The sequence below is a fragment of the Solanum pennellii genome, chromosome 1 (assembly GCF_001406875.1).
Source record: "Solanum pennellii chromosome 1, SPENNV200".
NCBI lineage: Eukaryota > Viridiplantae > Streptophyta > Magnoliopsida > Solanales > Solanaceae > Solanum > Solanum pennellii.
Window position 1 is genome coordinate 44,047,047 of NC_028637.1, and position 27,160 is coordinate 44,074,206.

The 27,160-nt window shown below is 37.2% G+C and overlaps 2 protein-coding genes across 7 annotated transcripts; one reads left to right on the plus strand and one right to left on the minus strand.

Moving 5' to 3' along the window:
- On the plus strand, positions 1–27,160 carry LOC107008555 (membrane-bound transcription factor site-2 protease homolog). Of its 6 annotated transcripts, none has more exons than XM_015207643.2 (11): positions 1–331; positions 437–502; positions 5,453–5,519; positions 5,692–5,790; positions 16,932–17,035; positions 20,222–20,369; positions 20,472–20,552; positions 20,651–21,112; positions 21,300–21,617; positions 26,038–26,165; positions 26,265–26,779. In XM_015207643.2, the coding sequence occupies exons 1-11, from the start codon at positions 234–236 to the stop codon at positions 26,296–26,298; spliced, it is 1,605 nt and encodes a 534-aa protein (XP_015063129.1). In that variant the 5' UTR covers positions 1–233; the 3' UTR covers positions 26,299–26,779. The 6 variants fall into 6 exon arrangements, with proteins under 6 accessions (XP_015063129.1, XP_027769803.1, XP_015063130.1 ...); XM_015207644.2 differs by having other exon boundaries at positions 3–331; positions 26,038–26,197; XM_015207645.2 differs by having other exon boundaries at positions 3–331; positions 26,038–26,197; positions 26,675–26,779.
- Positions 12,273–14,508, minus strand: LOC107008554. The gene is made up of 4 exons (XM_015207642.2): positions 13,969–14,508; positions 13,166–13,870; positions 12,960–13,078; positions 12,273–12,879 (listed from the first exon to the last, which is right to left on the minus strand). The coding sequence occupies exons 1-4, from the start codon at positions 14,495–14,497 to the stop codon at positions 12,430–12,432; spliced, it is 1,803 nt and encodes a 600-aa protein (XP_015063128.2). The 5' UTR covers positions 14,498–14,508; the 3' UTR covers positions 12,273–12,429.

Genomic DNA, 27,160 nt, shown 5'->3' on the forward strand with positions numbered 1-27,160 from the left:
GATACCCTAAATTGGGAGCTGAAGCTATCATCATTTGTTACATTCAACTTGCACGCAATTTATACTTGAATGTTTGATTATTCTCAAATCGCACTCTTCTATTACGTTTCTCCTCTCAATTTCTGTCTTGCCTTTCCGTCCTTTGTGCTGTCACTCCCGTACATATCTGATGTCTGAAAGGAGTACCAGTCTATGAATTAATATCAACATATATATCATACTAATAAAGAGTAATGGAAGGGAGACGAGTTCGACGGTTTGGCAGATGGCGAAGCAATCAGACTCTACTACCTGTGCGCGTCAATCGACTATCTAACGCTGTTTCATGTTGGTATGAGATTTTTCTTCTTTTTCTATATCCTGGCATTTAAGAGTGTTTTACGAGGTTGAAGTTGTTGGCGCTGAGTTATTAGCCATCCTTTTTTGAAATTTGCAGGTATTGTGACTGCAAGTCGTCAATATTGAATGAACCCTTGTTTCGTTTCGGACGAAGATATTCAAGGTGCCTTTTTTTAAACCATTCTAATTGATATATGCTTCATGCTTTTTCAAGGTCCTTTTTACCCAATTTATGTAATTCATTGTATTTCTTCTCACACTTTATACTTAATTTCTACCTAGTAGCAACTAATGCTCCTTATTTTCAATTACATTTGCTTCTCTACAGAGGTTAATTTGAAAATCTAATTTTGAAGTTTGCCTAACCTATTACAAAATGTTTTTACCATTTCTAGGATTTCCTTATGCATATCTTATGTTAAGTTAATTTAAGGAATATTAAATTTGCACAAGAAGTTTAAGCTGCTGATTTGTTGTTAACTAGAGGTGCTCTATGGCTTATGCTCTGAAGTTATTTAGCTTATTCTCAATCTTTGTAACTTTGTTGGTGTAATTTGTAACCTAATGCTCTTTATCTTTATGGAATTAGAATTAACACGATACACAAATAATTCTGATAACTAATTAAGCAAGACGTTAAGCATATTTCCATCTTAACCTTTGTTACCTTTGTCAAAAAAAATAATATTTCCATCTTAACCACAAGTCTATTTCTTAATGCCCATGTTCACGAGCTTGCTATACTCAATCCTATTGCAATCAATTCTCTTTTTCAAGGTCAATTCAAGATTCATAAATAGTATCCAATTGTTGGCCAGTTAATCGAATAATTAAGCACAAGAATTGAATGTATAACTCAATAAGGTATGAATTCATCAAATCAATATCTAGATGTCAAATTTATGACAGGACCGTAACCATAGAAATATAGTATAACTACTCATAGTCATGCTCTAATCTCAATACAATGTCAAGGATTCATAAAAAAGGCAAGAAAAGTGAGGGGAAAATGATCTAAAATGAATCCTAAGCTTCACAATTTCTCCAATGGCGCCCTTGTGTTGAAAGTGTCAATGGTACCTAAAAATTGCTGGGTTTGTACCTTATATACTTAGTACTAAACATGTTTAGACTAACCCTTCGGGGTGACCCAGTGGTTTGGGCTGGACTTCCATGTTGGGAGTCTCAAATTTGAAACCCCTTGCCAGCGAAAGCTATGGGTTAGCCTTCTGAGTCGAGCTTGTCGCACTGGGCTTGCCTGGTGCGGGTTACCTCTTTTATGTGGTTTGCGAGCTATTGCATAGAAACAAGTATTTTACCTTGTGCACACCCAAATGCTAGCGGCTATGAGTTTCCTTTGTCATAAAAAAAATAAATACTAAACATGTTTAGACCAAACTGCATTTTGACTTCATGCTAAGCAAATAGGCCATGCATGACATTAGCTTGTCAGCGGGGAGTCTTGTGCTGCACAACTTCTGTTCCCCGTCATTAGCTCTTCAAGTGCAAAGCTACTTCTTATCCACATGGACTTGTCTACCAATCTTCTCACGGCTGGGCCTGTGTTTCTGTTGCTTTAAACTCCGAAGCCTCTAATTTTGTTGCGTTCTTCGCTATAACCTCGCCTGGTGAGAGTGTCCTGAATTCTAGAAATTCCATCTTTGACTTCAATTCATCCTGAATTGCTTGAATTAAATAAGAGAACATATTACATGCTTGATAACACTCAAGTTACCCTCATAACAAGTAAGAGAATAAGCTTTATAAAAAAAAACAAGTAAGACAATAAGCGGTCGCTAGCAATGAAATTACCCAAAAAGATTTGGGATAGAAATCCTGCTGAGAGTGATATAATGCAAGGAATTCGATTAGAAAATAAGGGTGTAAACCAATTCATTTGTAGCAATTAAAAGAGATGGATAGGTGATCCCACCAAATTTACGAAAAGGGTTTTGGTATTAAGTAACACAATTATACTAGTATTTGGATTTCAAACGAGTAGAAGACGATCTACGGGTGTGAGGATTGGTATCAATGTCAAGTAGGGGTACTTGTGCTTGCTCATTATCTCTAATCAATCATGGATAGGCTAGGTAATCTTAAATAACACTAATCTTCTTTTGATCTCATAACATCAAATCATAGAATCTCCTTTGGACCCATCTATGTGAATAAAAAATCAGCTCAATACCTTACTAAAATCCCTCTTTCAAGCAGATTTGACTACAAGAATTGAACTACAATTTCTCTTTCAAGCAAATTATATTAAACAAATCTGAATTGCAGGCATTAAACTAATTACCCACTTCAATTGATCTCTTTCGAGTATCAATTGAAGATCTAGATTAGGATTAAGTTTGCAATCTTAACCATGAATTAACCCCGTGGTAATTAGCTTAAATCCATATATCTACCTCTATAAAACAGAGCAAGACACAAACCCACAACAATAAATCAACACCCACCCCATAATCACACCCCTAGATTTGGGGTTTTAGCCAAGCATCATAAAAGGAAAAGAGAGTATACCCATTATGGTTTCAACCATTGAGAAATTGAAATTAAGCAATAATCCACTTTAATTTGAACCTTCAATAGTCAATTACAAGGTTGTTCACAAACCCCAAAACTAAAGAGTATTTTCTCAAAGGGTGAAAAGAAAATATTCAAAACTCTTTCTCTAAACTAATATTGAAATGAAAAAAGTCCTCTATTTTCTCTCTTTTGGACTATTTATTGTTTCCCAAAATTTGGCCCCAAATTCAATGCGTGACCAACTCGGTGAAATTAGTAGGGATTACCAAACATGTTCGGCGGATCATCGTTTGTTCCTGAACTCACCCTTCATTTGTTTCAGGATTCAGGTGTTTGAACCTCACTTGGCGGACTTGATCGAGTCGGCCTTTCACATTTGACGGATCGCTGATACCACCTTGTTCGCCCTTTAAGCCTTCACTTTAATTTAGAGTTCTGTTACTTTCGACGATGGTCTTCTAGTTCGCCCATTCAGATTCAGCTTCGGCGAGTCTCTGTTTCTTCTTTTAGTCTGCTGACCTGCCTTGAATATTTTTAATTGTGAGCATTGTCACTTTGGGCGAGGTTAGGCCACTTGGGCGATACACCCTTTTTGTTAGATGATTACCAGTTGGGAGTTTTATACTCCTTTCAATGTTTTTGGCCTCTTTTTCATGTATTCATCCTTGCCTTGTCTTTAGCCTTCATTGCTGCAAAACATCAAAATATCATTAGAATAGGACACAATTAGGCATTGAGGACGTTAATTGTTGAGGCCTTTAATGAATGTAATTCGACCACTCATCAATGCTACCTAAATCTATAGTGAAGCAGCTACATGAGTCCGGGAGCAATTTTTTATGGGAAGGAAGAGCACAGTGTTGTACCCTTGATGAATATAACACAAGGATTGATTTAACTGAGGGCAAGCCAGATTCGATGTGGTGTTCACTGGCTAACAACTAACAAGGGCAAGTTTTCTGGTAAATCTTGCTACTAGGCCTTAAGCAGTAATGGAAGAAGAGAACAAAAGACATGGAGAATGTTCTGTAATCCGAAACCTCACTAAGGGTGGTGTGATTACAATATATGGCCTTACATGTTGCATGCTTAACAATTGAAAACTAAGGAGAGGCTTTAACATACCTAGCAGATGCTGTTTGCGCTATAAAGATTGTGAAATTTCAGCAGACGCCCTAGTGCAGTGTACATTTGTTAACGCTATTGTAGACATGTTCCTTAACATATTCGGGGTGCAGTGGCTATGCCGAAGACAGTCGGAGCTACTGTTGATAGCTGGCAGTGACAGAGAGAGATAGAGAAAAGGGAAGTTGCTGCTTGGAGGACATATTCCTGCTTGCATTTCTTTGGCTTTGTGAAAAAGAGAACTTACAATATATTGAGCATAAAAGCACAACCTTTTCTTGTTTTAGGTGTAGAGTTCTGCAGTATCTGAAGTTTTGGCGTATCTTTTTTTTTTTTTTTTTTGCGTTAGATGCTAATTCTGATACCAATTTCATACATTTACTGCAAGTTTTATATACAAGGAAGATAAAATTGCTGAAAATATGACACACCTACTTATGCAGTTTAATGTAATTTCTTACTTATCAAAACCAAACCTTTGATGGAGCTTACATTTCTGAGATCAACAAGCCCAATGAGGTTGGATCAGAATTACCAACATAACCGCCCTTTTTTTTTTTAATAACCGTAGTATACTGGCCAGCTTGCGCGTACCTCAACTAATTCCATGGGATACCTGCTACCTCCCACCCGCAGCATGTACTAGGTAGCCAAGTCTTAGACTGATGGATAAACAAGATTCTAGCTTGTTTTAATTGTTTGTTTGTGCCGGAATCCGTTCACCCGACTAATCCATGGGTTTATGTCATCTCTCACTTGCACATATACCGGGTAACTAAACCCACCAAAGAATTAGACAGATGGGAATAATTCATATAGTGTGGCCTTTATTGGGACTCAAACCTTGGATGGCAAGGTTGTTATGCCGCTCTTCAACTGCTAGACTAGCACCTCGGGGGGTTTTGGACCATGAAAGCTTAAATGTCATGAACTTGAACCTCTCTGTAATTAGGTGTTATCAAAGGTGCGCTTTAAGCACGCTTAAGCCCTGAAGCGAGGCTCAAAACGTATTGAGCGCTTCGCCTCGCTTTATGTTCGCTTCAGTGTCGTCATCAAGGTTTTAAGACAAACTTTTCCTTGACAATGAGCCTCTTATGAATAATTGATACGAAACAATTGATAAATCACTTCATAACTAAAAAAAATTCAATTCATTGGTCATATATTTGTCATAATGTTTATAATTATTAGTTTTGGACTCAACATATATATTTATATTTTTTCTCCCTTTGCGCCTTTTTTAAATAAAGCCCACGCTTTGATTGCGATTTGAGCTTAAAGCCCCCACGGACCTTAGAGCTTTTTTGCGTTTCGCCTTTGATAACACTACTCTGTATTTGTCTATAGCAGCGTGTTTATATTATGTTCTTCACAACTTTTACCTTTTTTCACTTATAGAGGTTACTGTTTGAGGTCAGTTTTATGTCTTGATAAGTGACTACATTTGTTGCAGGTTCTTGAAAGCTTGGTTCTCAATGGGTGTTGGTTTTAGTCTTGCCGTTTTATTTGCTGTTACAATGGTATGTCCACCTGCTAGAGTTTATCGTTTTAATTTTGTTCACTCCTATCTGATTCTCTCTATAAGGTTTCAAGTCCTATCTAACTATTCTTTTGAAAATAGCAAGGAAAGGATCTGCTTTATCCAGTTTGTTTAATATCTTCCCATTGAATCATTTTTCTTATTCTGGCCAGATTCTTTTGTATGAAATCGTCCAAATACTGTGTCTTTATTACGGCAACACCCAGATGAGCAATGTGATGAGTAAATACCTGTTTGGTTTTTCTTCTACGGTATGTATTTTTTCACATTATTAAAACACTTGGTTTTCATTTGTTCTTTGGATTTCTCTGCTTCAAGCCAATACTTCATTACCATCATGGCTAGGCAAACAAATAGCTTGTCAAGAAAATGATATTTCCTGTCATTTTTGGTATTCATACAACATAAAAGTAAAACATTGAATGCAAAGAAATGAACTTCAATCACTTACAATCAAAGCTCTGGTGTTTATTCAACCCATGTACCACTTCTTCTCTTGTTCTCCATGCAATTAAAAGTTACCACCCTCGTAAAAAGGAAAAAACATAAAAAAAGATAGAGAGAAGATTGATGTTTTTTCTCTCTTTCTTGAGCTTAGTTTCTTTTATTAGGCAAGATGTTATGCTTATTTGATTTGCTGGAAACGTTGGTTATACTCTCAAAATCATACCTTAAGATAATGCAACACGGTCGCATGCAAATATTTTAGGTGATGAAACGCGATCACACGCAAATATAGTAACCCAACAAGGTTGAGTTCGAATCCCATTGAGAATAGGTGAGAAAAGATAAAAATTGGACAATTAATTGACAATCTAGTTTCTATTTCATGAAAGTAGAACATATTGTTTTGATCCTAAGGGCTTGTTTGTCAATGTAAGATGAAATCATGATATGAAATCAATATGAGATGAAGTTTTGTTTTGACATGCAATTTGGATTTTCAAGCTGTACTTTTTGCTCATAAACAGTAAGGATCTCGTAAGTTGTGAAAAGTATTAATATTGCCTCATTTCTTTATACAATGTTACCAAATAAGCAAAAGTTCATTCACAAAAATAACACTATCACAGAGCTATTCTAAAAAAGTACAATAATTGTTGATTAATTTTAGTTCAATAAAAAGTAAAATTGATCATGACTAATGGCCATAAAATGTCTAGTCACAATAAATAAAATAGGTGTTGATTTGAAGTAAAAATAAATTTGGTTGGTGAGAGTAATAGTTATATCTATGGTTTAAAGGTTGGTAAGAGTAATAATATCAACTATAAAGTTTATTTATATATGAAGTAAATGGTTGGTAGCATATAAATTGGTGTTTTTTTTTACAAATTATAAATTTGTAGATCGATTTTTGTAATAAAAAATGTGACATTATGATATGAGATTCCCAAATCAAGATTTTTAAAGAGTCTGGGATTTCATCTCATGAGATGAAATTTCATGTCCAAACGTTGATTTCATCTCATTAAATCAAATCACGAGATGAAATCAAATCTCCAAATGTTCACTAAGACTAACAATGTTGTAACAAACTTGAGTTTAAGCTATATTGATTAAAGAACTAAGCTTGTGTTCCTATAATGGAATGTAGCATTATCATTTTTCATGCAGTTACAAAGTTTCTGGTGTTTTTTTAGATATGCACTCAATTCCTACACCATAACTTAATCTTTCCCAACAACAACATACCCTGTGAAATCCCACTTAGTAGGGTCTGGGGTAGAGTGTACGCAGACCTTACCACTACCTCATGGAGATGAAGAGGCTTTTTTTTGAAAGATCTTTAGCTCTAGTGCATCAGACACAAGTAAAAGAAGGAGAAAACAATGAAGAAAGCATAACAATTGATAAGAAAAGTAGTGTAAAGTCTATAAGAAGAACAATACAACAGTAAATAGTGTGATAATCAGAATACAATAAACAACTTACGGGCAAAACTACAAGGGGCTACGACTAGTACTACAACATGCACTAACAAGCCTAAACCCTCGCAAGGTAAGACAGTACTTTACTCTTACTAACCTTCTACCCTAATATACTATCTCCACTCCTTCCTATCTAGAGTCGTCTCCTCGGTAATACGAAGTTGTGCCATGTCCTGTCTAGTCACTTTTTCCAATATATTTTTGGCCTATCTCTACCCCTTTGTGTACACCCAACATCCCACCTCTTGCATCTTCTCACTGGGGCATCTGCGCACCTCCTCTTCACATGCCCAAACCATCTCAGGCTCGCTTCCCTCATCTTGTCGGAGGGCATTCTTACCTTCTTTCGAACAACCTCATTTCTGATCTTGTCTCTCCTAGTATGCCCACAAATCCATCTCAACATCCCCAACTCCGCAACATGCATCTTCCGAACATATGTGTTCTTGACTCGCCAATTCTCCACTCCATACAACAAGGATAGTCGAACCACCACTTCGTAGAGCTTACCTTTAAGTTTAGGTGGTACCTTCTTATCACACAAGTCTCTAGAGGCAAGCCTCCATTTCATCCATGTTGCCCCAATGCTATGTGCGACATTATCGTCGATATACCCACTACCCTTGATTACAGACTGAAGATACTTAGAACTTTGTCTCTTGAGAATAGTATGTGTGGCAAGCCTCACTTCCACAGTTCCATATCTGCTTCATCCAACGCAACACTGGATTTGCATTCTGTTAGAATAGGAAAAGGAACAAGAAACTAATATACAATCCCACTTAGAATAGGAATAAGAATAATATACAGAATCCTACTTGGAAAAGAATTGAATATAGTGTCCTAGTTTGAAAATGAGTCTAATGTAGTGTTTATAGATAGGACCTATATGGAATAATAAATGGATGGTAGAGATTCATTTGGAGGTAGATGGTAGTAGGGGGGAATAGTTATTTTATGGGTCATAAGAGTTTGGAAAGGGGAAATGGTAGAACATGGCAACCAAAGCATAACATGTAAAATGTCTGGGAAAATTCTGATTTCTTTTCGTTTTGTGACAGCCGTGCATACTGATTGTAAAAGGGTGGAAAGAAGAGAGTTATGGGGGGGGGGGGGATATTCAGTGGGAAAGGTGTGCAAGACCTTGGGTAGTGGGAAGTGATTTAATGTAATCAGATATCCTAATGAAAGAACAATCTGTTTCAGATTAATTGGAGCAATGTCTAAGTTTTCTGAATGCATTGAAGTGATTTAATGCTAAAAATTCCATTTGCAACTTCAAATTCTCAATTAAAACATGAACAATTAATTGAAGCCACTTCAAAACAACATTAAGATAGTAACTAACGACACCCATTAACTAATTAAAGCATTCAACTACATAATCATACCCCAAAGAAAGGGGGTTTTAGCCGCACATAATAAAGAACAAGAAATTGTTATCAACAAAGTTTTCCATCTGATGGGCTAACAATCTCCAATTTTCGAAATGCTGAAATTGAAGCTAGAGTACCACAATCTCTAAATCTCTCCTCAAAAATGTAAAAAAAAATAATGCTCTCGAAATGTAAAGACTCAAAAACCCTAGAGGTGAATAGTGTTTGAAACTTGGAACTTCTATTTCTTTGTTTCAAAATTATATTTATACATTCGTGAAATTTCAACATGGAGTCAACTCGGCGCAGTCACACGGGTTCGCTGACCAGTTCAACAATGCGCTGAGTTGTTCTTCTCACTTTTTTGGCCTGGCTCTTTCATCCGATCATTGTGTAACTTTCGGCGAGCCAGATTGTCGTCGCCGATCTCTTCGACGAATCACCGAATTTCTTGTTTATTCGCCAAGTTGGTCTCTGCCATGGGTTGTTATGCTGGAACTTTAGGCAAGCTTGAGGTCTACTCGGCGACTCGTCGAGTGACTTTGGCGAGTACCAACTTTGCTTTCCTTCAACTTTTTCACTCCTTTTTGCATCATGTTCTTGCCTTGCCCTTGAGACTTAATTGTTGCATGTCAACATTTTCACATCCATTATGAGCGTAAATTAGGCATTGAGGACACTAAATTCTTGAATAATAAGCCCTAAATAAGTCGAAATCCCCGACTCATCAGTGGCTTTGACCATATATGTCGCCCGTCTGCCAATGGTTGTCTTAACAAAAGTAGGGCCAATGATATATGCATGAACCCCATATTCATGGAAGAAAACTTAGCCGGACAGGTCACCGTCCGTCAATTTTTAGTGACTTTCTAGGGCTGTTTTGTGTCAATCCCGTATTCGTTGGTGTTTGTGTAGCATTGTGCCAATTGCCATCTTTTCAAGGACTATTTTCTTGTATCTAATTTTGTGTAGCACTGTGCCATCCTTTCGGTGACTATTTCACATATCCAATTTGTGTAGCACTATGCCATCCTATCAGTGACTAGTTTTTGATATCTAATTTGTGTAGCACCGTGCTATCTTTTTAGTGACTATTTTTTCATATCTGATTTGCATAACATCGTGTCATCTTTTCGCTGACTACTTTCTCTTATTCGTAACACTATGCATCTTTTTGGTGACTACTTTTTCATATCTGATTTGCATAGCACTGAGCATTTTTCTAGTCTACTTACTCATCCAATTTGCGTGGTACTGTGCATCTTTTCGGTGACTACTTTCTGAAAAATGATTTTGCATATCATCGTGCATCTTTGCAGACTACTTTCTCATATCTGAGTTTCGTAGTATCGTGTGTCTTTTCGGTGACTTCTTAGATCTGATTCGTATAGTTTCGTGTCCCTTTCCACTTACAGGGATACTCTCGCGTGGTGAAAATAACATGTCCGCAAGAGAAATCCGCAGTCGCTACCCTTTGGGTGCGCATATGTTAAAACTCTCGCTCCTATGCAATAGCTCGCAACCACATAGGAGAGGTAACCTGCACTAGGCAAGCCTGGTGCGACGAGCTCGACCCATAAGACAAACCCGTTGCTTTCGCTGGCAAAGGGTTTCAAACTTGAGACCTCCAACATGGAAGTCCAAAGCTCAAACCTATTGTTCACCATTAACCTTTTAATCAGTAGGACATTAAAAATGTTTTCTCCACGGTGACCTTGAGGTGAGAAAGAAGTCTATATGGAGCAACCACCTAGTTTTGATGCTCAAGAGGAGTGCCTTGAATGTCAATTGCACAGGTTACTCTATGATTTGAAAGTCTTCTCGAGCTTTGTTTAGGAAGTCAACATAATAATTTAGGAGTTTGGCATGACTCGTAGTGGAGTTGATCATTCTGTGTTCTATCGACATTCTGCATAAACTCCAGTCCTTCGTGAAAGGAGTAAGCATATTGAGATTGAATGTTATTTTGTTAGAGAAAAGATACTTTCGAGCAATAGTTTACAAAATTTGTGAAGTTAAGTGATCAACTTTTAAATATCTTCATATACTTTCAAGCGATAGTTTACGAAATTTGTGAAGTTAAGTGATCAACTTTTAAATATCTTCACCAAGTCCCTCACTAGTCCTCGTATTAATAACATTTGTAACAAGCTAGGTACATATGACTTGCATGCACCAGCTTGAGGGGGAGGGTTAAAATAGGAATAGAAACAAGAACAGTATACACAATCCCACTTAGAATTGAAATTTGTATAAGACTATAAGAATAAAATATATAATCTTGCTTGAAAAATAATTGTAATGTAGTGTCCTAGTTGGAAAAAGAGTATAATGTAGTGTGTATAAATAGGATCTCAAGGTAATAATATAGATAAACAATTCAATAATATTCTTCTCCAATATTTCTAATACATACCAAATATTTCGTCTTCGTCCTGCTCAACCTATACCCTTTGGACTCTAGAGTTTATCTCCAAACCTCCAACCTAGTATTAACTCTATCTCATGTCTCATTATCAATACTATGTTGTCTGCAAATAACACACACCATAGAACCTCATCTGGAATAGAGCGCGTCAACTCATCCATCACCAAGGCAAATAGGAAAGGGCTAAGAATAGATCCCTGGTGCAACCCTATCTCAACCAGTAAGTGCTCCGAATCTCCTCCCACCGTTCTAACCCCAGTCTTAGATCATTTGTACATGTCCTTTATCATTCTAATATAAACCATCGAGAAACCTTTAGCCTCTAAGCACCTCCAGAGGACATGCCTCGAGACTGTCATAGGCCTTTTCAAAGTCAATGATCACCATATGTAGATTCTTCTGTCTTTTTCAATATCTCCAACAGTCTTCGCACAAGATGGATGACTTCAGTAGTTGATCGTCCCGGCATGAATCCAAATTGTTTCTTGGAAATGGACACTCCTCTCCTCAACCTCATCTTCACCATAATATCCGAAACCTTCATAGTGCGACTTAGCAATTGGAAACTCCTGTGATTGTACAATGGTACCTTTGTACTCTACCTCCATTGTTGAGCATTTTTGCATGTCTAAAAATAGCATCAAACAAACCAATTAACCACTTCATACCTGCCTTTCCTGTGCTCTTCCAAAATCCCACAGGAATCTCATAGAGTACAATCGCTCTTTCCCCGCTCAATCTTTCGCTAGAGTTGAACAATTTATCTCAATATCATTTTTCCAAATCTATAGGAGTTATTTAGAGAAGAGTGATTAATTATGCCAAGTAAATTCAACTTATCCTTGAGAGAATTTATTAAACAAGGGTTAGTGCCTTATTTGATACCGTTATTACCCAGTGTTGTGGACGGCGAGAGGCGACAAAAGGCGACAAGGGCCTGCCTCGCCACGCGGCGAGGCGAGCGGCGAGGCGCTTGCCTTTTTGAATAAAGGCGCCAATTAATACCAAAAATTAAAAATATTTAATTGCATATTTTATCCAAAGTCTTAATAGCAATAACACATATTAGCAAATATTCAATTCAAAAACCAATAGAATGTCTAAAACTTTAAAGACCAAACAATTCAAAATACAATAAACCAAAACTTTAAAAGTCTATTCTTCTTCAAAATTATCCAACTCTTGAAGATCAAAATCTTCTACATCATTATATTGCTCTTCATCTTCTTCCTCCTCGTATTCTTCATCAATTAGTGTCCGAGTCCTACTTGAAGATGAACTTAAAGATGTACTTTCTACTCCTTTGCCCTTGTCAAGTACTGTTGATCTTGAAGAAAGTCCCCTAAGATGATAGATACTCTCGTCCGCTCCAATTGCCGTAGCAACACTACCCCAAGTAAGATCATCATCCTCATATACTAGTTCATCATCTTGATCTTCGGGGCATCCAACTAACCATTCGTTGGAATCATCTATGTTATCCAAGCGAATTGGATCAATAAGATCACGAGCATCATAACGGCGTTTCAATGTTCTATTGTACTTAATGTACACTAGATCATTGAGACGCGATAGTGTAAGCCTATTCCTCTTTTTGGAATGAATCTGTGCATAAGTTATTGATATTAACTAGTTGATATTGATAATAATATAATATGAAAAATAGGATATAAATTTTTACTTACGTGTTCAAACACACTCCAATTTCGCTCACATCCAGATGAGCTACAAGTTAGGCTTAACACTTTCATGGCAAACTTTTGCAAGTTTGGTGTTTCACTACCAAATAGTGACCACCATTCAACTATAATAAAATAAATTTAAAGGTTAGTGACTATAAGTAAGTCAAATAATATAAGTAAGAATGTAAGATCTAAATCAACCCACTTACCCGGTGACCTTGTGTCTCTAGCTCTTTTAGCCGGACCACAACCAAATAGTCCATCCGCCATTTTGTACTTAGGAAGCTCAGCGATTAGTGCATCTTGTATTGTTGTATCACGGACCAACTTCTCAACACATGCATAATACTCGGTCCACAAACTCTGTAATAAAGTTCCCTCTTCTTCAGCTTTATAATATAATCCTGGGTTCAAAACATGGCCTGCAGCATGCAAAGGCCGATGGAGTTGTTCTGACCACCTTGCATCAATAATTTGAAACACTTTCTCATAATGCTTCTGAACTCCACGAAAACCATGTGCAATAGCTTCTTTGGCTCTATCCATTGCCTCATAAATATAACCCATTGGTGGTTTTTTCTCCCCATCCACCAAACGAAGCACTTTTGTCAAAGGGCTACAAACTGTAAGTGCCCGAACAACATCATTCCAAAAGTGGATAGAAATAAGAAGATTGGCAACTTCTTTCCCCGAAGTTTCCTTTGCAAATTTACTTGAATTCCATTCGGTTGAGAGGACTAAAGTTTTCAAGTTTTTTCTTTGAATGTACATAGCTCTCAAAGTTAAGAATGCCGTTGCAAATCTTGTCTTGGCCGGTTTCACCAAATTTCTTTCTTTGGTGAATTTTCTCATCAAGTTTAACAACAATGGCCTTTGACTAATGTAAGAATGGATTCTGATGGCCTTCTTAAAAACTGTTATAGAAAGATTAAATTAAATTAATTAGTAGCTAATGAATTATTGAGTATTGACTATAAAGAAACTTAATAAAGTTAAAGGATAGGTTGATTACCGGAAGCATATGGCTTAACCTTGAATATGTCACCAAATATCAAGTTGATGCAATGAGCGGCACATGGAGTCCAATAAATGTGTGGATACGCACCCATTATCATACTTCCCGCTTTGACATTCTCACTAGCATTATCGGTGACAATTTGTACCACATTTTCCGGTCCAATTCTTTCGATAGTGCTTTCAAATAACTTGTACATTTTGGTGGAATCGGTAGATTCATTGCTAGCATCAACCGAACCAAGAAATACACTACCGATTGGAGAATTCACCAAAATATTGATGATCATTTTGCCATTTCGTGCCGTCCATTTGTCCATCATAATGGAACAACCAAACTTTGTCCATTGCACTTTATGCTCCTCAACAATTTTTTCTACTTTATCCACCTCTTTTTTAAGGTGAGTGACTCTAACTTCATGGAATGTAGGAGGCTTCATTCCGGGGCCATGTTGTCCAACCGCCTCAATAAATTTATCGAATGATTTGTGATTGACGCAATTAAAAGGGAGCCCGGCATCATACATCCAAATTGCAAAAGCACTAACCGCACGCTCTCTTAGAATTTTCTTTGTTTCTTCGATTCCTCCTCCTTTTTCTAAGCCTCCTTTTTGTGTTGATTTTTGTGAAAAATAGAGGTTCAAAGGTCCTTTCGTCACACTCCGTGCGGTGGATGAACCTCCACTAGAAGATATCTTTTGAGTTTTGGAGGGAGGCCTCATTTCCGCATAATCATCCATTTCATCAAGATCATCAATATCAACAAATTCTTCCGGTTGCCTCATTTGAAATTTGGGATTATTAGGTATTTTGTTTTGCATATAAGCCCTTATTTCTTCTCTAATTTCCGACGGACAAGCGACACATACATTAACATTTTTGAAACCACCCACTAAATGTTGTTTGTGTCGAGTTATTCCACCATTGGAAGTACTCCCACAAAAGTTACAAGTGACCGAATCTTTCGTCGCTCCTTGAGTGCCATAGTTTCATCCAATGTCCCTCTTTTTGCGAGCATCCGCCATTGATTATCAAATTCAATTAATTCGCTGTTTAGAAATATTGGAATAAATAATTAGGAAAAGATGTGTTAAAAAAAAATTAACACTTGTTACACTTACTGACTTACACAAAGCAGTAAGCAGTAAACACTGCCTGAGTCCCTACTCCCCATCCACCAAAATAAAAAAAAAAATGAAGAAGAACAGAAAAAATAAGAACAGAAGAAGAAGAACAGAAAAAATAAGAAGAAGAAGAAGTGAGAAAACATTACCTGAAAACCTGAAAACAGAGAGTGAGAGTCGCGAGGTCGCCGGCGAGGGAGAAGAGACGCGACAGCGAGGGAGCAGCGACGCGATGGAGGAGAAGAGAAGAGTCAATCGATCGAGAGAGAGAGAGAGAGAGAGTCGCGAGTTTCAGATTTTCGAAAGTAAAAAAAAAAACCCTAATTTTGACTAATATTATTAAGCCAAAATTTTTTTAATCAAAAAGGCGGCGCCTTTCGCTCGCCATTTCAGCGCCATATATCGCCAGGGGCTCGCCTTTTTCTCTTCGCCTCGCCTCGCCAGAGAATGGCGAGCCACCCTCGCCTCGCCTCGCCTCTCGCCTTTGGCGACGAGGCGAGCGCCTTTCACAACACTGTTATTACCCGAAAAATATGCAACACACAAAAACCGTATGAACGTTACACCCGCATTAGGTTTGTAAACTTAGTAGGGGATTTAACTACTCATAATGCAAGAGTAAAAATAAGAAGAATAAAATGAAGTCATAAGACTTACTTAGAATTAAAGATGAAAATAAATAATAGGTGTCTTCACTTTTCACCAAACTACGTACCTAGAGAGAGAATATTGTTCCGAAATCAAAAACTATAAAAAATTGTAACTCCCTATTACAAAACCCCTATTAAATGTATTTATGACCCACAAACTTGGAATCCTAAAACTGTCAAATTCATCGATACAATCCACAGACAATACATAAATCCACGGTCCATGAATTGCTTTTAAGTCTTTCCTGAATTCCCGCCTAGAGGTACTGGACTATGACCATGGTTTGATCCGTTGACTGAACAATATTCCACTGTTTGTAAAACCTTCCAGCATTGTCTTATCCAGATGTACGTATCGTGAATGTGACATATGGTTCGTACTTCCCACCATGGATTGGTCGACTTCAGAAGACCAAGCAGGTAGCATCTCTCATATCTTTTCCGCACCATGCCAGGATTTAAGGCCCGCACTTTATTCTATGGATTGTGGATTGCCATTCTGGCCATTTTCTCAGCTTTTCCATGTTTTTGGCCATTTTGACATCAAACATCTAGAAAACAACATTCGAACACTAAAAACACAAAAAGAGTCATGCAAAAGGACTTTGAAAACTAAAGTAAAAGGCATCGGGTGTGCAATTTCAAGGCACATCTGTTGATCTCAACATGGATCCATATTGGTTGTCTGTTTCTCTTAAGGCTTGAGGTGAGATAGCCTTCACTTATTGTTATGGTCCCCTGTTATGGATCTAGTTATGGAAGCTGCAAGATAAAACTGATGTTTTCTTCCTATGACCTATGGTGATGGTTCGTTGAGAGTGAACCTGCAATCTCTTGAGTTAAAGTACTCAAAAAGTGAAAATACTTTTCTGCTTTTATTTCCTGAGACAAACATATAGTTTAAATACAACACTAACTACCCCTAGAAAATAGGACTTCCTAATATTACTGGAACGGAAAACTGCACTATTACAGGAAAATAACTACTGCTATAAAAGAAATAACTACTGCTGTAACTAGTTGATGACTAAGGAGTGATTACATTTATGCTACCTTAATGGCTTAAGGTAAAGGGGTGAGCATGGTGTGACCTACATATACATGATCTGAGCTAGAAACAGCTAGTTGCACTCTGATTCAATGGTTTTCTAAATACTTGTAACTGCTTCATATGTTTTGACGTGCAGATATCAGGCTTGACCATCTCAGTGGCTGACATTGGTTATCTATGCATGTCTTCCTTCATATCGGTTTCAGTACATGAACTTGGGCACGCTCTGGCTGCTGCAAGGTTAAGGCTAATGCTCTTTTGAAATTGTTCTACGAAAAATGTAAAATGTGGATATACTATACTTGCTATATATATTCATGGAAGTCTTCTTGAACGATTCTGTTCCTTTCTCTTACTTGTACTCTTTCATTATTTCTACTGATTTTGGAACTAAGGGGAGAAATTATTACTTGTGTGGCCAATGCATATATGATGGGTGATGATTAAAATTCTCAGTGGATGAGTTTCTGCGGTTCCATCAAGTAAATTAATTCATCTAACAAAAATTAAATACTGGCAAGCCATCAAAAGTCTAGGCTTCTTGGAAGACCTTACTTAGAGATGATTGGGAATTTTAAGCTGTTTTCTGCGACATAATTAGGGTTAGTTGAGCAAGAGAATACGTTACAATAACATCTGCTGATGTAGATGTATTTCCCATGCTGCTTTGATCAATGAAACGTCTGGGGCCTAGAAAATCCAAAGCCCATTCCGGAAAATGGAAACTAAAAGGGCAAGAATCGGATTCTGGTTCACCCGCGACTTACTTTTGGTGCTTAGCCGACTTTGTCTTTCTATTGAGAATCCTGAGTTCTAGAGCCCTTACAAGTGTTTCTGAGTGGCAGAGAGTTTTGTGGACAAATGTTCGGGCTGGAGGGAAACAAGGGCTATGGATCTCTATTTCGGGTTGAGATTTACTAAGACATAGTTTCTTATGTGTGATTGAACAGGAGCAAATGAGGGATCAAAGTGCACTTCAGTCACTGTAGTTCCCAAGGTGAAACACCCCGTCACCATCAATGACTTTTGACCAACTTCTTGTTGCAATGTTTTGTGTAATCATAAAATCATTACCAAGAGACTGAGTACAATCATTGAAGACCTTACTGATAGAAGTTGATAACATATGTAACATTTGTACCATGAAGGTTGCTATCTGATAACATTGTCCTTAGCCATGGACTTGTTAAGGGGTACAATATGAGGGGGATTTCTCCAAGGTGTATGCTGAAGAGAGACTCCCAGAAGGCCTATGACTCGGTAAGTACTAAGTCGGTAGTAAGAATTTATTTGGAGGCTGGTGCAAACTCTGGCCAGTCTTCATTTCCTAGATCTAATTGTTGAATGGATCATGACATGCCTCACTACTGTGACCTACTCTACTGCACTCGATAGTTTTCCAACTCCTCCCTTCGCTATTAAGAGATGTTTGAGGCAAGCATACCCCATTCCGTTTTCCTACTTTTTATTTTTATGGATTAATTTAATAGACTGTTGAAGACTCTTCACACTGATAAAAAAATTCATTTTCACCCAAGATGAGGATCATACAACTAAGCTTTGCTGCTGACCTGTTTTCATATAGCAGGGTGATGCGCAATCTGTCCATGTTTATTCCAGTGTTTCTCACAATTTTCCCAAGCTTCTGGTCTTCATGCTAATCTGCACAAGTGTTCCATTTACTTTGGAGGGGTAAACCAAGCTATACAAACTCAGATACTATGCTATATTGGTATTCCTAAAGGGGAGTGACTTTAAGCACCAAAAGGCTTTTTGTCATTCAGTGCCACCCTTATTGACAAAATGCTTGGGAAGACAACATCTTGGACTTTCAGATTCTTATAATATGCAGGCATACTACAACTACTTAAACGGCTAGCTAATGTGTGTCGCCTGTCTGATCACATTTTCTTCTGTTTTTCTTCCTTCCCAAGCTATACAAACTCCTCTGTCCAACATTGGTGCTCATCTTCCTGTTCAAACATCGTTCATCTCTCTAGAAGCTGTTATGGTGCACTTTCTCTTCGCTGACCAGCAATGTACTTGCTACCCCCCAAATCCTTTGATCTTAATTTATTAAAACCTAAGGTTTGATCCCCTACGGGTTGTTATTCAGGAAGTTGTTAGAGTAATGAAAGGAATTTGGAAATTCTTTTACTAGAGCCAACAATGTTTGAGTCCCTACTCTAGAAGTTCTTTTTCGGACATGGAGGGGATTCAGGTTAGAATATGTTTCTCTCTCAGCGCATTTTAGCTAGGATTTTGTAACGTGCACTGACTGAGGAATCACCGTGACTTTGATCCAAATTTCCTGGAAGGGAGCTACAACAATGCTGTAATTGGTCACTCCAGAGGATTGGCTGAGCTGTAAACTACACCGCTCACCTTTGGTAGCTTCATTCCATCTCAACTTCAATCGATTATGGAAGGGAACAAAGACCCCCATTCTTATTCAGATTCGCAGAAGTATCTATATCTTAAAACGTTTGGTGAGCCTACTTCTCGGTCACAGCCAATGGTTCGACGACTTCATTTCTCGGAGGCAGGCACCTCTGCTTGGTCAACTCCGGTGGAGAAGTCTGATTCCAGGGAGAATCGAATTGAACAGAAAGGTAAATATCTTTCTTCATTCCTCCATGTACTAAGGGAGAAAATCTATGTGAATATTGAGAAGGATGATTCAAAGGAACAATAGGAGTACTGGAAGTCACCATATAGGATATGTTATCGGAGATACTGTGTGTAAAAATTATGGAGAATTTTATCTCAACTGCTTGGTATTATGCTACCAAACCCCATATACTACTGCATGATGAGGAATTTGCAATCTGCAAATCATCCAACTCTGCACCAACTGATGTAGGACTCTTCAATACTTTGTATATATAAAAATGGTTTACACTTTAGAGTTTCTATTATTGTGTAAATAGGATAAGAAATTATCAAGGAAATACTTTCCTTTCCTTTGTAGGATCACTTGAATCCTTTTCTTTTGTCTCTGGGATTACTTGTAAACACTATTTAAACCCGGTTATGCTCGAGGAAATAAGCGTTTTTTTTTTTTGAAACAGTAGGGAATAAGCAAGCAATTCGTTCCAAATATCTTCTTTTTAAGGTGCTTTTTGTGAGTCATGATTAATAGCTTCTATAAAATCTTGGTGTATAAGCATCATTGCTGCACTGCGAATAATAGACATGCTTCTAGGAAAGTCAACTGGGTCAGAGTATAGCACATACTTGAACATTAGGTACTTATTTAGAGCTGGTTATGTTATATCAGGGTATTCTTTATGATCTTTTGACTTTGATTCTACATTTGGCTGACTGTATGTGCAAACCTGATCAGTTGACATGTTTTGAGACATAGTAGTGGTGGTACATGAATCTCACAACTGCTTCTGTAGGCACTACATTCTGGGAAAGCAGTGAGGGCATACAGATGGAGTACATCGCTGTATTTTTGGCTGTATTATTTCCAGGCGCTCTACTGGCATTCAATCATGAGTTATTGCAGGCATTGTCCAAAGTTTCTGCTCTTCGAATATACTGTGCTGGCATTTGGCATAATGCAGTTGTGGGTGCTTATAGCAGCTCTTAGTTATTAAATGCTAGTCGATCTCCATTTGTGTTTATCATATTCTGTAGTTTTTGAACTAATGGGTTTATTATCTTTCAGCTTTGTGCTGTTTGTGCCTGGGCATTGTTCCTTCAACCCTTTATCTTGTATCCATTTTACATTCACGATGAAGGCCCCATGGTAATTGAGGATTAATTCTTGTACTGCAATGTGCTAATTTGGGGGACCTAATTAGGCATTATGTGACTAATGGATTACAATCACATGATCTTGAGCAGGTACTGGAGGTGTCTCCAACATCGCCGTTGGCTGGCCATTTGTCTCCTGGTGATGTCATTATATCATTGGATGATTTCCACATCAATAATGCTCAGGAGTGGTCACAAATTATTGACGTATTAACTGAACACTCTTATCAAACCTTCCAGAATAACAGCCTTCTTGAGAACTCTATGAAAAGTAGTAGTGGTAAAGGATACTGTATTCCCTATTCTTTGGTTGAAGAAGGCAAACGTGTTTCATTGGAAGGCAACAGAACTTGTCCTGATGAACTAAGTGCATTTATAACCATTCCATGCTCGGACCAGGCCATGGTTGATGATGACAATCTTGAGGTTAACCATCAAAGGGATGGAGGTGTATTCCATTGCTTTTATGATAAGGATGTCTTGAAGCTTGAGAAATGCGGTGATGGTTGGGGCAGACTTCCCAGCAATAGGAGCAGCTGCTTCTGTTCCAAGGTACGCAGTTCAGTGTTCTCCAATTGAGACCAGAAGCTACACGTTGTATCAGTTTGACAGTTCATGTTTCTCATGAACAGCCAAAAAATATTGCTCCTGTAGTTTATAATACACAAATGTGATTAGATTAAGCATAACAACACAAAGAATGCATTTGAATATGTGAATAATTGATGTTTTGGTGTAGGAGGCAACATGCTTTCTTCCACTTTTGTCAACTGGTGTAGCATGGGTGGAGATCACATATTCAAGCTCTTCTCCCCCACAGTGCTTGCATCTTGGAAGAACACGTGTAATCGAAGATAACAATTCCAAGGAGAATCCGTGTGTTAAGACCTTTGTTTTTGTGGGTGATGCAATTTCAATAAAGCATTCAGTTCTCTTGACTTCATATCAACCTCGTTGGTCTGCTAAATTTGGTGCACATCTTCCTTATGTACTGGAAAGGCTTTTGATGTTCACCTTTCACGTCTCTATGACACTTGCACTTCTCAACAGCCTGCCGGTATGTATTCATATCTAAGAGATAACTCTCTGTTTCCCATGTTTATGAGTCTGCATGTGATCATATCTGTCACATCTTTTGATGTGAAGATCCAATTGAATCTCAAACGTGCTGTTGTTGGGAAGTATCAGTTCTGTTAGGCAGTTTGCAACAGATTGAAGGTTTCAGAATTGTGCTTATTTGGTCCCAGAATAATAGGAAGTAATTGCATTAAATGAGTCTTATGATGTATAACTTCTTAGAAAAGATTTAACATGATAACAACTTGAGAACCATGAAAATCAAGGCCTTTCTAAGGCTGGAGAAACCGTGCCGATTTTATGGAAAAATGAGAAGGGAAAAAGCACTGAATTTAGCATACACAAGCTTAGGATTATATCAACAATGAATGAGGAAATTTTCCATCACTATTATCTAACAGGGTTAAATTATTGAATTGGAAGTATTACATACTAGGAATAGCTAGTGTCCTAATCGTACTCCAAAAAGGATTCGCTAAACCATATGGGAGAAAATGTTATACCTCATCTAAACTACTTCATGAGAAATATTTGAGAAGAATATTATTGAATTGTTTATCTAAATTATAAAATTGAGATCCTATTTATAGACAATATATTAGACTCCTTTTCTAACTAGGACACTACAATATAATCCTTTTCAAGTAGGATTCTATATACTATTGCTATTCCTATTCTAAGTAGGATTGTAGATATTATTCTTGTTCCTATTCTAGTCTAACACTCCCCCTCAAGCTAGTGCATACAAGTCATATGTACCTAGGTTGTTATAAATTTAATTAATATAATGGACCAATGAGGAGCTTGATGAAGATATCTATAAGTTGATCACTCGACTTCACAAAATTGACAATCGATCTCAATGTGTCTTCTCATGAAATACTGAATTTGATGCAGAATGTCCATAAAACGCAGTACTCATTGTCTCGAAATCAAGACATGAGTATATCTTAAACAATAAAGTTATCCTAAAAAACTGGCTGGAACGTGCTCATGTGCTGGATTATTAGACTTGATGGCTGAAAATGGTCACAATCTGAGTAACAAAATTATACGAGTAGGGTCAGAATGATGACAACACCTATTGATAGAGAGAATAATATGGGTAGGGTCGGATTGGCGGCACGCCCCTACTGAGTAGAAGAAAGTATATAGATAAGATAGGAATGATAGCACGATCTGACACCAATGTGATCAAAAGCGAGAAGCGCAAAAATCTCTAAGGTTCGTTGGGGCTTCAAGAGCAAATAAAACAATGGGCTTTATTGAGAAAAGGCACAAATTGAGAGAACATACAAATATATTCATGTTTAGTTCAAGACTAATAATTATAGGAATGAATAACAAATATGTGGACAAAAAATCGATTGTTTTTTATGATAAAGTGAAATATCAATAGCGCCGCCTCTTCAGGAAATTTTCATTCACAAGGAAAAGTATGCTTTAGGGCCTTGATGACAACAATGAAATGCACATTAAGTGAGGTGAAAAGCTCAACGCATTTTGACCCTTGCTTTAGGGCTTAAGCACGCCATTAATAACCTTGCCTGTCACAAATTAAATTTGAGTCATCGTAAAGATGCATGAAACTATGCATAACAAGTCTGAGGAGTCACTGAAAAAACACACGATTCCATGCAACTCAGATATATTAGAAAGTAGTTAGAAAAAATCCATGGTACGACGGAAATTAAATGAGTAGTCCGAAGAGATGTATGGTACTACACAAAATCAAATATGAGAAAGTAGTCACTGACGCAAATTAGATATGAAAAAGTAGTCACTGGAGAAATGCACGGTACTATAGAAATCAAATATGAAAAGGTAGTCGCCGTAATGATAGTACTGTGTTATGCAAATCGAATATGAGAAAGTAGTTGCGAAAAATGGCAGGGTACTACACAAATTAGATATGAGAAAATGTTCACTAGAAAAATACGATGACCCAGCTTTTGCTAACATTATCATTGGCCAGACGGGCGACATTATATGGGTAATAGTCGCCCACCGACAGCGGAAGCTATTTGATTCTCTACCAAGACTGTAGAGGCTTTGACACCTTATCGGAAATATTTGTGAAGAATATTATTGAACGGTGTATCCATACTATTACATTGAGACCCTATTTATCGCCACTACATTAGATTCCTTTTCCAAATAGGATTCTATATACTATTCCTATTCCTATTCTAAGTAAAATAGTATATATTATCTTTTTCCTCTTCTATTCTGACATACTTCTTCTAACCTTATATAGACTTCACAAACTGAATGTTTATTTAGAAAATATTGTTTTCTATAGTAATTATAGCTTGCGAACAACAAATTATGAAGCATCCATTGGACTAGAAGCGCTATAATCACATAATATTTTATCAGTATTAAGGAGGAAGCAATTGAGCAATGCTAAGAAACTTGTCATTTTATTGCTTTAGATGGCTTAAGTTATGTGACACAAATAAACATGCTTTTCATGCAGCCAGGTGAAACGTGATCCTTGCATAAAATGATTGTGCTCTTTCATCTTACCTGTAAAAGTTGGAACAGAGAGAAAAATGTTAACTATCCGAGTACTTGGATTGAACTCCAATTTTACTGTTCATGTCTTTGAATTCTTTTTGATTTATAATACCACTTCATTTGGATTGCTCGGACTCGGGTGCAGGTGTCTGATACCAGTGTGGATCTAGAGGTCGGATACTTCATTATCTAATTTTTAAGATTCGAAGAAATGGATCCATGTATGGATACGGGTGTGGGGATTTTTTTAAATATAATTGAAGTATCTAAAAAATAGGGTTATAAAACCTAAATTATGAGATATTATACAGAGAACTTGAGGAGAATCTTGGAAGGAGATTAAAAGAAAAAAGTGACATAGAAATTTCTAAATAAAAGGTATTCATTCCTTCAATTTCACCTTGACTTTTGTATTGATTATAGAAATCATTAAAACTGTCCAGATTTTCTCTTGTTTTTGGTCAAAGTATTCAAAATTTGTTGACCAAATCGGACATGGATTCCACACCCATGTCGTGTCGACACGGGTGCGGCACCAAAAGTGAAGAATCAGAGCAACTTAGCTTGAACCTCATCATGGCATTATTAAGACTTGTAAACTTTAGAAGCCCAAAAAAACAAAACACCCGCTATCTGTTCTTTTTCCCTTTTTTTNCCCCCCCCCCCCCCCCCCAAAAAAAAAAAAAAAAACCCGCTATCTGTTCCTTTTCCCTTTTTTTTCTCTCAAAAACAAAAAACAAAAAAAAAACACCCACTATCTGCTTAAATCGCCTAGAGAGATATGCAACATTAGCATAAATTTATAGATGTGCTTCAATAAATTTTTTGACTTGTTTCATTGAAAGAGCTCACTGCTGGAAGACTAAACTGCTCATTTAGGGAAAAGAAGAGGCATATTTGTGCTTTAACAGAGTTGTGAAATAAGTAAAATGACAATGATTTCCCCATGCATTTCCTAGACCTGCTTTCTGTGCTCATTAATGTAATGTCTATTGGGGGTGGCAAATTAGATGACATCACATCTGCAAAACTGTACTAGGTTGAGGTAAATGCTTTTTGTTAAAGTGGGCCATTCCTGCTTGAAATATACCAGACAACTCATTAGATTCTCTGTTGGTCAGACACTTATTTGTCCGTAGACATGGATTAGGTACCTAAATGCATATATAAATGACTTGCTAGAAACTTTTAAGGGTGCATTTCCAGTATGACATATGTCCAGTCCCAAGTCCATGTAAATGGTTTAGAGAGATCACAAGGAAACTGCACCAAAAGTAAATGTGTCCATACAAATCTTGAAGCCAGCCGAAGAACCTGATTGAACTTAAATGTGATCTAGACGTGGTAATAAATTTGAGACACTTCATTAAATTATTCTATGGGCATCTTCCTTCACAAGAAAAGAGATGATGAAAGAATGTGTAGGACAATTTGGAAACATCGATGTGCCTCTTTCATTATATTGAGACCCTAGTGAGCTTTGTTCTAGGACTTTTCTGAAGAAAGAGAACTCATTCTAGGGCTTTCCTTGGCTATTTACAGTTGTTACTTCATGCTCAGCCATCTTGTCTCTTGCCCCCTTCAGAGTAATTAATGAGTTCTTATTAGTACTTCTAGAATCTGTTATTGCTGTTCGAAAGGTGATTTCGTAGTTCCATCTTAACCATTGGATGATACTTGGATACACGGCTTTGTAAAGTCAGGTTGTTGACCCATTTTACCACATTAACCAATCTATTGCAGATGACCATTCTCTTTTGTATGCTTCTAATTTGTGATTATTGTGTCATAATATGTATTCAATCCTAAAACAGTGGACAACAGTCACTGCAAATTTTATGCAATTCATGTTTTTATGATTACCTCTATTTCTTCTCCAGGTTTATTTTCTCGATGGTGAGGCTATCTCAGAGGTGGTTTCACACTACTTCAGGATCCTAAGTCCCAGGAGGAGGAGAACCATTCTACAGTATTTCCTATTTGGTGGAACAGTTGCATCTATTATTATGTTCGTCCGGATTTTCCTTGTTTTATTCTGAGGTAAAAATTTGTCATACCGTGCTTATTATAAAGGTGAAGCTTACAGACATATTTTCCCTCTCCGCAGGTTTGGATATATTATGTCTTCATTTATGTTTTGATTTTTTTGTGCCCCCTCCGACTCTCCGTCCACAAACGAGCAAGGAAACTCCAGTTTTCTCATCAATGAGTCAATTTTGGTGCTATAGAAAATGTTTAATATCCTCAAACTTGTTCTAGAAATTTCCCTGTTTTTTTTACTTGTGTTGGCGGCGTTGACCTTTTATTCAGTGGCACAAAATTTGGTAGACTAGCAACCTTATCTTATGAGTACAAGTTTTAAATTTTTCTTTTTGAATTGTTCTCAACTATACTGTTAAAGCAAATCACATCTTCATTTAATGCTGTTAAATTCTGTTATATGGTGGTGTAACATGATGACATTATTGCTGAAATGAAGTTCAGACAATATGGACTGTTAATTGGCAACTGTTGTAGGTAAGTTGCTCTTTGAAGAGGGGCGGTTTGATAAAACTCGTTAATGGTGCAATTGTTTCTGATGTCATGAAATGGCAAAAGTCAAGCCCTTCACAAAAAAAAAAAGGAAGAAAAGAAGACGTTCGATATCTATGGTAAAGCGTTTTAGCTTTCTACTTGGGAGATTGCAAGACTTGAGGTATATCCTCAAAGCTATCATGCAGCAAAATGTGGAAAGCCCGTTCGAGTCAAGTGTCCTCTATTTATCTTTTTTATTTTAGGCAAAATTGACTAGTATGTTTATTCTGGGACAACATTTTTGGTTTTTTTCAAGTGTTAAAGCAAAGTGTTTGTTTCAATATGACAGAATACTCTGTATTATTTTCCTGATACACTTTAGGCTCAAAGTTATAGCTGACCCCATTCTCTCGGATGCACCTTAATTCTCCTAATTTATTGGTACACTTATCCATACCCTACTGCCAAATATTACAGATAGTTTACATA